The sequence below is a fragment of the Salmo salar genome, chromosome ssa25, assembly GCF_905237065.1.
Source record: "Salmo salar chromosome ssa25, Ssal_v3.1, whole genome shotgun sequence".
NCBI lineage: Eukaryota > Metazoa > Chordata > Actinopteri > Salmoniformes > Salmonidae > Salmo > Salmo salar.
The window spans coordinates 26343642-26358151 of NC_059466.1; the positions used below are offsets into that span (position 1 = coordinate 26343642).

The following is a 14510-nucleotide window of genomic DNA, read 5'->3' on the forward strand; positions in this document are numbered from 1 at the left end:
TTATTCTTTAAAAGTGCCTTCCTCACCATCTTAAATAAGCATGCCCCATTCAATTTTTTTTTAAACTAGGAATAGCCCTTGGTTCTCTCCAGACCTGTCTGCCCTTGACCAGCACAAAAACATCCTGTGGCGTTCTGCATTAGCGTCGAATAGCCCCGTGATATGCCACTTTTTAGGGAAGTTAGGAACCAATATACACAGGCAGTTAGGAAAGCTAAGGCTAGCTTTTTCAAACAGAAATTTGCATCCTGTAGTACAAACTCTAAAAAGTTCTGGGACACTGTAAAGTCCATGGAGAATAAGAGCACATACTCCCAGCTGCCCACTGCACTGAGGCTAGGCAACACTGTCACTATCGATAAATCCAAAATAATTGAGAATTTCAATAAGCATTTTTCTTCGGCTGACCATGCTTTCCACCTGGCTACCCCTACCCCGGTCAACAGCCCTGCGCTCCCCACAGCAACTCGCCCAAACCCACTTGTCCTTCACCCAAATCCAGATAGCTGATGTTCTGAAAGAGCGGCAAAATCTGGACCCCTACAAATCAGCTGGGCTAGACAATCTGGACCCTCTCTTTCTACAATTATCTGCTGAAATTATTGCAACCCTTATTACTAGCCTGTTCAACCTCTCTTTCGTCTCGTCTGAGATTCCCATAGATTGGAAAGCTGCCGCGGTCATCCCCCTCTTCAAAGGGGGAGACACTCTAGACCCAAACTGCTACAGACTTATATCTATTCTACCCTGCCTTTCTAAGGTCTTTGAAAGCCAAGTTAACAAACAAATTACCGACCATTTCGAATCTCACCGTACCGTCTCCACTATGCAATCTGGTTTCAGAGCTGGTCATAGGTGCACCTCAGCCACGCTCAAGGTCCTAAACGATATCATAACCGCCATCGATAAGAGACATTACTGTGCAGCCGTATTCATCGACCTGGCTAAGGCTTTTGACTCTGTCAATCACAACATTCTTATTGGCAGACTCAACAGCCTTGGTTTCTCAAATGATTGCCTCACTTGGTTCACCAACTACTTCTCTGATAGAGTTCAGTATGTCAAATCGGAGGGCCTGTTGTCCGGACCTCTGGCAGTCTCTATGGGGGTGCCACAGGGTTCAATTCTCGGGCCGACTCTCTTCTCTGTATACGTCAATGATGTCGCTCTCGCTGCTGGTGATTCTTTGATCCACCTCTACGCAGACAACACCATTCTGTATACCTCTGGCCCTTCGTTGGACACTGTGTTAACTAACCTCTAGATGAGCTTCAATGCCATACAACTCTCCTTCCATGGCCTCCAACTGCTCTTAAATGCAAGTAAAACTAAATGCATGCTCTTCAACCGATCGCTGCCCGCACCTGCCCGCCCGTCCAGCATCACTACTCTGGACGGTTCTGACTTAGAATATGTGGATAACTACAAATACCTAGGTGTCTGGTTAGACTGTAAACTCTCCTTCCAGAGTCACATTAAACATCTCCAATCCAAAATTAAATCTAGAATCGGCTTCCTATTTTAGTTTGTCTCCCGGGTGTGGCGAGCTTTCTGTGACCGACTGGGGGTCGCCCTCAGCCTCTCCTCCGGGTACCATCCCCAGACCAACGGGCAGACAGAACGCCTGAATCAAGAAATAGGGAAGTACCTCTGCCAACAATGTTCTGCCTCTGCATAAGGCTGGAGTCGGTATTTGGCCTGGGCCGAATACACTCAGAACTCACTCATGCATTCATCCCTCCGCCTTACTCCGTTTCAGTGTGTACTTGGTTACCAACCCCCCATGTTTCCCTGGGAGGCGGAGCCTGATACTGTCCCAGCTGTCGATGACTGGTTTCGGCATAGTGAGCGGGAATGGGAGACCGCTCACGGCATCTGCAGGAAGCCTCTAATACCCAGAAACGCTTTGCCGACAGACGCCGCCGACCTATGCCACTCTTTCACCCCGGACAGCATCTGTGGCTCTCTACCAGAGACATCCGGCTCCGCCTCCACTGCAAAAAGTTCTGTCCTTGCTTCATTGGTGCCTTCAAGATAACCCATCGCATCAACCCTGTCACGTACCACCTCCAGTTACTTCTGCGAAGGCATAAAAAAACACCTGCTGCACTCTGCACGTGAATCTACACCTTTTTCCTCCCTGAGTATTCATTACAGGCCAACTACATATCTCAACTTTCCCAATATTAAGCACCTTGCTTATATTTCCAACAGGAGTATAGCCTATCTGGCTGGCATGAAAATAAACCACGGGGAAAAGCGTCCTCCATGTATTTTGTTCCCGCTGCCCCTGTTTTGATACAGGTGCATGATAATGGTCCATTCTAAATCAAAACAAATGTCGCACATATATTATTTCGTTTACGTAGACAAAATTAAATCAAGAATAGTCTGATGGGTGACAATATTAGCCTATCACTTGTGAATGATATATTATCACTTTTGAACGATGCCCAGCTAAACAATGCCTTTTTGCGACTTGTTCGAATCATTGTCGCACACCTCATGTAGCCTAGCCCATAGGCCTATATGTTTTAATAAGGTTTGTATCATAACTAAAGTGGTGAAATAACTACTTACAATTAAGCACATTAATGTGCTTTACAAGGGGTGTAAAGCCTAACTGGCAAATATAAGCAGCACGTGAGTTTCAAGTTTGGGAAAGATAATTTTCACCATTAAAATGCACCTTTATAATAAAAGCATAACTGCATTTGTGGTCATTTTTGATAATGGTGTTTTCTGCTAATTGAACATTCACGCTTATAGCCTACTACCATGGGCACATTGCTGCACTTATAATGTGAAGAAATAGCCTAATTGTTTATCCACATTTTAAGCTAAATGTTCTGCTCTGTTGCGTCAGCCAAATTGAATAAAAAAGGTTTTTTGATGCTAGTAGTTGTATTCATTTGCGATCTACCGCATGCCACAACTGTCCCAGACTATGTTTGTAATATTTATTTCTCGCACAGAATAGGTCAACTTTTGTACTATGGGGGATAGTAGATTGACATAGGATAGAGCTTTTGCTGTTAGTTAGGCCTACTCATCTTGTTGGCTGACAAAAAGTAAATGTGGACAGTTCTTCCAATATCTTCAATATGCACCTTGTAATTGGATAAGGACGCACACAGTTGCATCCCGATGTGTCCGTCTTAACTTGTAGCCTGTGAGAAAGACCCGATCATGTGACGGAGAGCGGTGTGATAGGGAGATGCTTCGGATTGCGTAGCACACTCAGGGAGAAGTCACAACGCAGCACTCCGATTGCAAAAGGCATGGATTTGTTAGGGTGCATTACTGCCACAAAGGGGATGCCATCGTGAAATTCTAGGAATTATCAAGTGCTTGTCAAATTGTGAATGAGAGACTATTAGAGTGTGTACAGCCTGCGCAAATCATGCCTTTCAAGCAACTTTATTCAAATCATCATTAGAGTTGCATCATGCAGCCTTACAATGTATTAAAAATCAAAACATATAGCCCAACAATTGTAGAACAACTAAAGTTAAATTAATAAATGAAGCATAAAGGAGTACCTATTTCTTTGTAAACCGCTCAACACAGAATAGCCGCATTCCCTCAAATCGTTTGGAGAAAATATTGATTTTATTCAGCTTTATTCAATTGTATTCTCCATCAAACAGGCAAAGCGTCAATACAGGACTAAGATTGAATCGTACTTCACCGGCTCCAACGCTCATCGGATGTGGCAGGGCTTGCAAACTATTACAGACTACAAAGGGAAGCACAGCCACGAGCTGCCCAGTGATACGAAGCCACCAAACGAGCTAAATTACTTCTATGCTCGCTTCGAGGTGAGGAACACTGAAACATGCATGAGAGCACCAGCTGTTCTGGAAAACTGTGTGATCACGCTCTCCGTAGCCGATGTGAGTAAGACCTTTAACCCTTTCATGCGTGAGTTCCAAATATCTCTAACGGTCGCCCCAGCGTGAGTTTTTTTATGCACGTGATGTTCGAACGTTCTCTCCATTCCAGGATGTGATTGTTACATAAACAACAACACTGAATGGCTCAGAGTGGGAGTGAGAGGTTACCGTGATTGACTGCCTAAACGCGCAATTTGTATCAATAAATCACTATCAGAAAATGTTTTGTGTGGTATTATTGATATATTTACTATTTTATTTACGTTTTTCAATTACCCGTGATAAATCATGCATTCCGATTTTTGCATAAATTGTAAAGGGCGCATAGTCTGTGTGTAAAATAATGTTTTGAAGGTTGTACTGATTATGATGAGCTAAGCTAATTCCAGCTTTGTGTATGGAGCCATGTTTGTTGACATACAATGCATTCTGGGTTTCACTTGATCGTCTGTCGGACAAAAGATGCTATAACAAAATGAGGTGAGTAAGGGTTCACTCATTTTTTGAGAACTTCAGGAAGTGAATGTGGGATGTGAATGATGGTAGACCACACCCCTTCAACAACTCATCTTGTCTTCTCTTATTATCTTCGGTTTCTGTGAGGTAAAAAAGCATGGCTGCACGCTGAAACTAATCGTCTGATTACTTTCGATTTCTAGAAAGTGTTTTACTCAATTATTTTGATCAACGGTGAGCTCACCCGTGATGTTATTAATTGTACATAGTAATTGCTATTAGCTAATTCATAGTGTAGTTTATGTCAGCCGAGAGTTAGAAAATATGACCGCTTGTGTTGCGTCAATCTTTCCTCAGCGCTAGGACAAATGTAGCCTACATTTTTCCGGTTAGGATGATTGTGTTATGCTATAGATACTTCTGTGAATATCTGAACATTGCATCCAAAAATAAACTGCTCACATTCTGGACATAACTTTGTAAGGACTGTGTTTGTGTAAATAGTTTCTGAAAAAAGTGTGGCCAGCTCAAATGTTGATTGTTGCGTCATTCGAAACTGGCCGTTCTAAATGAGCGTTCTAAATGAGTGTTCTAATCACACGGGGTGTGATCGTACGCTTCAGGGACCACTGTAGAACGATCACACCCCGTGTGATGGTACGTGTGAAAGGGTTAAACAGGTCAACATTCACAAGGCCGCACGGACAGACGGATTACCAGGACGTGTACTCCGAGCATGCGCTGACCAACTGGCAATTGACATCACTGACATTTTCAACCTCTCATAGGCTGGATCTGTAATACCAACATGTTTAAAGCAGACCACCATAGTCCCTGTGCCCAAGAAAACTAAGGTAACCTGCCTAAATGACTACCGCCCCGTAGCACTCACGTCTGTAGCCATGAAGTGCTTTGAAAGGCTGATAATGGCTCACATCAACACCATTATCCAAGAAACACTAGACCCACTCCAATTTGCATACCGCCCCAACAGATCTACAGATGATGCAATCTCTATTGCACTCAACACCGCTCTTTCCCACCTGGACAAAAGGAACACCTATGTGAGAATGCTATTCATTGACTACAGCTCAGCGTTCAACACCATAGTGCCCTCAAAGCTCATCAATAAGTTAACGACCCTGGGACTAAACACCTCCCTCTGCAACTGGATCCTGGACTTACTGATGGGCCGCCCCCAGGTGGTAGGGGTAGGTAACAACACATCCGCCACGCTGATCCTAAACACAGGGGCCCCTCGGGGGTACGTGCTCAGTCCCCTTCTGTTCACTCATGACAGCACAGCCAGGCACGACTCCAACACCATCATCAAGTTTGCCAATGACACAACAGTGGTAGGCCTGATCACCTGATCACATGATTGTGGACTACAGGAAAAGGACGACCAAGCACGCCCCCATTCTCATCGACGGGGTTGTAGTGGAACAGGTTGAGAGCTTCAAGTTCCTTGGTGTCACCAACAAACTATCATGGTTCAAACACACTAAGACAGTCGTGAAGAGGGCATGAGAAAGCCTATTCCCCCTCAGGAGACTGAAAAAATTTGGCATGGGTCCTCAGATCCTGAAAAGGTTCTACAGCTGCACGATCGAGAGCATCCTGACTGGTTGCATCACTGCCTGTTATGGCAACTGCTTCGCCTCCGACCGCAAGGTACTACAGAGGATAGTGCGTACGGCCCAGTACATCACTGGTGCCAAGCTTCCTGCCATCCTCTATATCAGGCGGTGTCAGAGGAAGGCCCTAAAAATTGTCAAAGACTGCAGCCACCCTATGCCAACTGGTGCCCCTGCACATTGACTCTGTACCGGTACCCCCTGTATATAGCCTCACTTGTTATTTTACTGCTGCTGTTTAATTATTTGTTACTTTTATTTTCTATTTTTTACTTAACAATAATTTCTTCTTAACTTCTTAAAGCATTGTTGGTTAAGGGCTTGTAACTAAGCATTTCACTAAGGTCTACACCTGTTGTATTTGGCGCATGTGACAAATAAAATTTTATTTGAACATAATATAAAATAATGCAACTGAACTATAAGCAAATCTTGTCTGCTAAATTAACTAGCGTAGCCCACAGCCATTTGGCACAGCCACATCAAGACCTTACATAAGGACAACTCAGAGTATGCTATTCTTTTCTTCTGAAATAGACTATATTTTCTTCATATAATGCTTCTTTAGACCTGTCTAAAATAAAAAATGGATTTATTGTGAAGGTGTAGGCTATATTACATGGATTTATTAGACTTTTTAAAATAGCTGGTAGGCTATGTGTGGAAGCCAGGAGATGCTAAATATGTTTATGTTGATTAACAGTCAATTACCGTGAGACCGACAGTTATGTGCTTGACAATCATCAGCTGACGAAATTGTGTGACCGCCACAGCCCTAAAGGTTCCGCCACTGATACCTTCCAAACCACTCATTGTTGAATTTGCGATTTCCAACTTGTTGTGTAATGTTTATGCTCAATGGCCAATGAGCACCGATACAGTGCCAGTAGGATTTGCCAGTAGATTGTCAACGTGATTCATGTGGATGACTGCTTGTCGAGCTTGCTAGCTAAGATTTTGAAAGTAGGATGTTGACATGATCAGTCCAATCACAGCTACGGTAGACAACGTGATTTGACGTCATTTTATCTGTGGCCAATGACCTTGAGCCTTCTTGGATAGGCTCTCTCCGTAGATTTTGTGGTGACGGAGTGTCCCCATGAGTGACAGAACACTGAGCTAATTACGGTGCAACTAGAGAACATTACCAACCCCTACGCTCCGTATTATCCGCTGGCTGCCCCACCATCACAGACAGCACTGAGCCTGGCCTGCTGAGGAGTGACGGACTCCATCCTAGCTGGAGGGGTGCTCTCATCTTATCTATGAACATAGACAGGGCTCTAACTCCTCTAGCTCCACAATGAGATAGCCAGCCTGCCAGCTTAGTGGAGTCTGCCACTAGCACAGTCAGTGTAGTCAGCTCAGCTATCCCCATTGAGACAGTGTCTGTGCCTCGATCTAAACTCAGCAAAAAAAAGGAACGTCCTCTCACTGTCAAATGCGTCTATTTTCAGTAAACTTAACATGTGTAAATATTTGTATTAACATAACAAGATTCAACAACTGAGACAAAGTGAACAAGTTCCACAGACATGTGACTAACAGAAATTGAATAATGTGTCCCTGAACAAAAAGTAACAGTCAGTATCTGGTGTGGCCAACAGCTGCATTAAGAACTGCAGTGCATCTCCTCCTCATGGACTGCACCAGATTTGCCAGTTCACGCTGTGAGATGTTACCCCACTCTTCCACTAAAGCACCTGCAAGTTCCCGGACATTTCTGGGGGGAATGGCCCTAGCCCTCACCCTCCGATACAACAGGTCCCAGACGTGCTCAATGGAATTGAGATCCGGGCTCTTCGCTGGCCATGGCAAAACACGGACATTCCTGTCTTGCAGGAAATCACGCACAGAACGAGCAGTATGGCTGGTGGCATTGTCATGCTGGAGGGTCATGTCAGGATGAGCCTGCGGGAAGGGTACCACATGAGGGAGGAGGATGTCTTCCCTGTAATGCACAGCGTTGAGATTGCCTGCAATGACAACCAGCTCAGTCCGATGATACTGTGACACACCGCCCCAGACCATGACGGACCCTCCACCTCCAAATCAATCCCGCACCAGAGTACAGGCCTTGGTGTAACACTCATTCCTTCGACGATAAACGCGAATCCGACCATCACCCCTGGTGAGACAAAACCGCGACTCGTCAGTCGAAGAGCACTTTTTGCCAGCCATGTCTGGTCCAGCGACGGTGGGTTTGTGCCCATTGGCGACGTTGTTGCCGGTGATGTCTGGTGAGGACCTACCTTACAACAGGCCTACAAGCCCTCAGTCCAGCCTCTCTCAGCCTATTGCGGACAGTCTGAGCACTGATGGAGGGATTGTGCTTTCCTGGTGTAACTCGGGAAGTTATTGTTGCCATCCTGTACCGGTCCTGCAGGTGTGATGTTCGGATGTACCGATCCTGTGCATGTGTTGTTACACGTGGTCTGCCAATGCGAGGACGATCAGCTGTCCATCCTGTCTCCCTTTAGCGCTGTCTTAGACGTCTCACAGTATGGACATTGCAATTTATTGCCCTGGCCACATCTGCAGTCCTCATGCCTCCTTGCAGCATGCCTGAGGCACGTTCACGCAGATGAGCAGGGACCCTGGGCATCTTTCTTTTGGTGTTTTTCAGAGTCAGTAGAAAGGACTCTTTAGTGGCCTAAGTTTTCCTAACTGTGACCTTAATTGCCTAACGTGTGTAAGCTGTTAGTGTCTTAACAACCGTTCCACAGGTGCATGTTCATTAATTGTTTATGGTTCATTGAACAAGCATGGGAAACAGTGTTTAAACCCTTTACAATGAAGATTTGTGAAGTTATTTGGATTTTTACGAATTATTTTGGAAAGACAGGGTCCTGAAAAAGGGCTGTTTCTTTTTTTTGCTAAGTTTAGGTTGGGAAAAACTAAACATGGTGAGGTTCGTCTTAGCAATCTCACCGGAATAAAGACCTCCTCCATTCCTGCCATTATTGGAAAGGATTGTGATATCTCACATCTCAAAATAGGGCCACTTATTGTTAGATCCCTCACTTCCAAGGCAGTTATAGTCAATTAACTAATCACTGATCATAATCTTGATGTGATTGGCCTGATTGAAACATGGCTTAAGCCTGATGAATTTACGGTGTTAAATGAGGCCTCTCCTCCTGGTCACACTGGTGACCATATCCCCCGCGCATCCCGCAAAGGCGGAGGTGTTGCTAACATTTACGATAGCAAATTTCAATTTACAAAAACGACTGCGTTTTCATCTTTTGAGCTTCTAGTCATGAAATCTATGCAGCCTACTCAATCCCTTTTTATAGCTATTGTTTACAGGCCTGCTGGGCCGTATACAGCGTTCCTCGCTGAGTTCCCTGAATTCCTATCGGACCTTGTAGTCATGGCAGATAATATTCACATTTTTGGTGACTTTAATATTCACATGGAAAAGTCCACAGACCCACTCCAAAAGGCTTTCGAAACCATCATCGACTCAGTGGGTTTTGTCCAACATGTCTCTGGACCTACTCACTGCCACAGTCATACTCTGGACCTAAATCTTGTGGATTTTAATGTTTTTCCTCATAATCCTCGACTATCGGACAACCAATTTATTACATTTGCAATCGCAACAAATAATCTGCTTAGACGCCAACCAAGGATCATCAAAAGCTGAGCTATACATTCCCCAACAACCCAAAGATTCCTAGATGCCCTTCCAGACTCCCTCCACCTACCAAAGGATGTCGTATTACAAAAATCGGTTAACCACCTGAGGAACAAAATTTAAAATTGAGTAATACCCTAGATGCAGTCAAACCCCTAAAAACAGAAAAAAATTGTCCAAAAAAACTAGCTCCCTGGTATACAGAAAATACCTGGGCCCTGAAGCAAGCTTCCAGAAAATTGGAAAGGAAATGGCGCTCCACCAAACTAGAAGTCTTCTGACTAGCTTGGAAAGACAGTACCGTACAATATTGAAGAGCCCTCACTGCTGCCCAATCATCCCATTTTTCCAACTTAATTGAAGAGAATAAGAACAATCCAAAATGTCTTTTTGATTCTGCCGCGAAGCTAACTAAAATGCATTCCCCAAGAGAGGATGGCTTTCACTTCAGCAGTGATAAATTCATGAACATCTTTGACAAAAGATCATGATCATTAGAAAGCAAATTACGGACTCCTCTTTCAATCTGCGTATTTCTCCAAAGCTCAGTTGTCCTGAGTCTGCACAACACTGCTAGGACCTAGGATCAAGGGAGACACAAGTTTTTTTTTATCCTATATCTCTTGACACATTCATGAAAATAGTAAAGGCCTCTAAACCTTGAAGCTGCATACTTGACCCTATTCCAACTAAACCACTGAAAGAGTCATGTGCTTGGCCCTCCTATGTTGAACATAATAAACGGCTCCCTATCCACCGGATGTGTACCAAACTCACTAAAAGTGGCAGTAAAAAAGACTCTTGAAAAAGCCAAACCTTGACCCAGAAAATATTTTTTTAAACTATCGGCCTACATCGAATCTCCCATTCCTCTCAAACACTTTGGGAAAAGCTGTTGCGCAGCAACTCACTGCCTTTCTGAAGACAAACAATGTATACGAAACGTTTCAGTCTGATTTTAGACCCCATCATAGCACTGAGACTGTACTTGTGAAGGTGGTAAATTACATTTTAATGGTGTCATACCAAGGCTCTGCATCTGTCCTCGTGCTCCTAGACCTTAGTGCTGCTTTTGACACCATCGATCATTACATTCTTTTGGAGAGATTGGAAACCCAAATTGGTCTACACCGTCAAGTTCTGGCCTGGTTTAGATCTTATCTGTTGGAAAGATATCAGTGTGTCTCTGTGGATGGTTTGTCCTCTGACAAATCAACTGTAAGTTTCACTGTTATGCGGATGACACACAGCCGTACATTTCGATGAAACATGGTGAAGCCCCAAAATTGCCCTCCCTGGAAGCCTGTGTTTCAGACATAAGGAAGTGGATGGCTGCAAATATTTTACTTTTAAACTCAGACAAAGCAGAGATGCTAGTTCTAGGTCCCAAGAAACAAAGAGATCTTCTGACAATTAATCTTGATGGTTGTACAGTCGTCTCAAATAAAACTGTGAAGGACCTCGGCATTTCTGTGGACCCTGATCTCTCTTTTGACGAACATATCAAGACCATTTCAAGGACAGCTTTTTTCCATCTCTGTAACATTTCAAAAATAAGAAACGTTCTGTCCAAAAATGTGGCAGAAAAGTTCACACATGCTTTTGTCACTTCCAGATTAGACTACTGCAATGCTCTACCTTCCAGCTCCCCGGATAAAGCACTAAATAAACTTCAGTTAGTGCTAAACACGGCTGCTACAATCTTGAGTAGAAACAAAAAATGTGATCATATTACTCCAGTGCTAGCCTCTCTACACTGGCTTCCTGTAAAGGCTAGGGCTGGTTTGAAGGGTTTTTCTGCTAACCTACAAAGCATTACATGGGCTTGCTCCTACCTATCGCTCCGATTTGGTAATTCCATACATACCTACACGTACGCTACTGTCCCAAACAGCTGGAGTAAGGGCTTTCTCCTATAGAACAACATTACTGTCCCCAGTCCACCTGGTCGTGCTGCTGCTCCGGTTTCAACTGTTCTGCCTGCGGCTATGGAACCCTGACCTGTTCACCGGACATGCTACCTTGTCCCGGACCTGCTGTTTTGAACTCTCTCTCTCTCTACAGCACCTGCTGTCTCTAACTCTGAATGCTCGGCTATGAAAAGCCAACTGACATGTACTCGAGGTGCTGACCTGTTGCACCCTCTACAACCACTGTGATCATTATTATTTGACCCTGCTGGGCATCTATGAACGTTTGAACATCTTGACCATGTACTGTTATAATCTCAACCCGGCACAGCCAGAAGAGGACTGGCCACCCCTCAGAACCTGGTTCCTCTCTAGGTTTCTTCCTTGGTTCCTGCCTTTCTATGGAGTTTTTCCTAGCCACCGTGCTTCTACATCTGCATTGCTTGCTGTTTGGGATTTTAGGCTGGGTTTCTGTATTGAACTTTGTGACATCGGCTGATGTAAAAAGGGCTTTATAAATAAATGTGATTGATTGAGCTAGGCTGAAAGACCTGCATTTTGGAGCTGCCTTAAGAAAGCAAAAAAGAGACCATGTTCGTATGCAGCTTTATTAACTCAATCATTTTTTTCCCTACATTGTTTGCAAACTGATATGTGACATGTATTAATGCCAAAATAACATGCAAAACAGTTTTTAGCTAAACAGGTGGGGCTCAAAATAGGCCGATTGATGGGTAGCCACTGGTCTGGTGCCAGATCTGTTTGTGTTTTCTTTCCAACTCAACGCCATAACACTGACCATGAGATTTCACAAGACAGCACAAACATATCTTGGACCAGGCTCCAACTAGGTCATCAAAGAAGACTTCCTCATACCCTTAGGGCAGGGCAGGCAGTATTTGTGGCAACTGTTGGCTTTCAGCAAGGTCTTGACTTGTAATGATATCCTACCTGAGCGTCCTCATGGAACAGATCCTGGACAGGTGTGGTTTTACTGCCGCTGGCCCTCCTAGACTCCCTAGCCTTCAGAAGTTCTGTCACATCCTCCACGTTAGACCTGTGGAGCATCCAGCCGAATGGCAACGCTTCCATAACCGCTTTGACCAAACCTCTGCCTGCACGCACTCCAGTTTAGTACCCTGGAGTGGATGGATACATAAAGTACACCAGAGTTTTAAACTGAGTGACTCACCTTGAAACAAGGTCAATGTGAATATCACTCCTGGTTAAAAGCATTGTATATTCATTAACCCCCAAAGTGTACAAAATCAAAGGGCAAGATTGTCTGAAATGCTTGGTTTTCAGACAAACTTCTATCTATAGGGCATAGTGTATCAGAAATAAGCTATACAATTATGTATACTGATTTGATAGGAAAAATCATGAGCTTATTTAAATGTGGAGTTTCAAAGGTAGCCTAATCATTGCCTTACCTTTCCTAGAGCCAAATAGAGGTGTGACAACTAAACAGACACCCGGATGCAGGCAGTAGGTGTGATTATGCAACAGCACGAGCCTGACTTGCCTGGATCAGTTGAATTAGTTGAATTCGACGATAATTTATTTTTTCTTTCTAATTACCGGTACATTCCTTGACACAAGATGTATTCACTGGGGCAAAACGTAATTTAGTCTGTAAGGAAAACGATTGCATTTTAACGACAGAAAATCACGCCCGTTATATTAAATGTGTTTTTTCACGATTATGCATATAGGCTATATTGCTGTCAATCGGAAATAGAAACAGTTCAATAAACGTAGATCTAAAAAAAAAAAAATCTCAAGTCATCCTTATTTCAGCAAATGTGATGTTGGATCAGTGAAAAATCAGCACAATGATGGTTGATATTTCTTTACCTACCTCAAAAATGAACTCCCATCTCAACTGAAGTCCTCAAAAAACAACCTGTTCCAAATATCGAGTTTCTCATTCGAAACTCTTAATACAATAAAAGTACATTAAAGATCATATAAATTATTCATGTTGTGCTAAAAAAGAATAATCCAACCTCACACTCTGTCTGCACCATAAGCTTAGTATTGCAACGTGTTCAACTAACGTCAGCAGGTAAATGTTTGTTTTGTCCAATGCCACTTTCTAGGTGTGTTGCTCTGCTCCAAAAAGATACAGCTACGCCATTTGTTAGTTTTGGCCAACCTTCAAATGTGCATTTGGCAGCAATCCAATTGAAATACCAAGGCGAATTCACAAGTGTTAGACTATTTGTGTATTTTATATGCCCTATGATGGAAAAAATACCTTTAATTTTTAGGTTTATATTACTAAGAAACTGTAGGCCTGCTGTACTGAGAATGTTCATCATGTCCTTCCAAATAAAAAGAAACATTGAAAAATCAGATCTCACATCTAATAGTAATTTACTGAAATAAATCAGCTACAATTAAAGCAGTACATTACATATTTATATATTTTTTTAAAACACTTCACTCGAATGGACAATTTAAAAGACTATGCAAATCAACATCTGACTTTTGATCAACCACCTGTGAAATTGAATAATTCAATACTTTATCATAACTTGACTAACAATTGTTTTTTTATGCATCCTTTAGTTCAATGATCCAATATGAAAATCTGAGTCAAAATAACTCAGTCTCAAAAGGAAAAAGATGTTGTCCTCAATTGCCCAAGCTCAACATATTCCAATCAAACAATGATCTAATATGAACTGAGACCTGTCTGCAATAATGACTGTATATGACTTACATACTTCAGAATAACCTTTTTACAAGTGACACATTGTATTTTCAAAAATAGAACAAAATATTTGTCAAAATATTTTAACATTGATATTTTTTTCCCCCACACTGATGAAACAAGTTTCATTTTTCACCAGCTTATACAAGGACACTTACGGTCAGTTGATGGATAGGGGGTTACTGTAAGTGGTGGAACTGTCCCCAAAATTGGTTGCTTTTTTCACAATGATAAACAGAAATATGTTCA

The 14510-nt window shown here is 43.0% G+C and overlaps 1 protein-coding gene across 2 annotated transcripts in view; it reads right to left on the reverse strand.

Annotated features, from left to right (window-relative positions):
• The window catches only part of slc12a8 (solute carrier family 12 member 8), a 35102-nt gene extending 21424 nt beyond the window's left edge, over positions 1-13678 (reverse strand). For both annotated transcript variants that reach the window (XM_045707566.1, XM_014173763.2), the window contains exons 1-2: positions 13404-13678; positions 12494-12681 (exon numbers count right to left, since the gene is read on the reverse strand). In XM_045707566.1, the coding sequence (XP_045563522.1) occupies positions 12494-12634 (141 nt within the window). In that variant the 5' untranslated portion in view covers positions 12635-12681; positions 13404-13678. The remainder of the gene's footprint in view (positions 1-12493; positions 12682-13403) is intronic.
• Between the last annotated feature and the right edge of the window lie 832 nt (positions 13679-14510).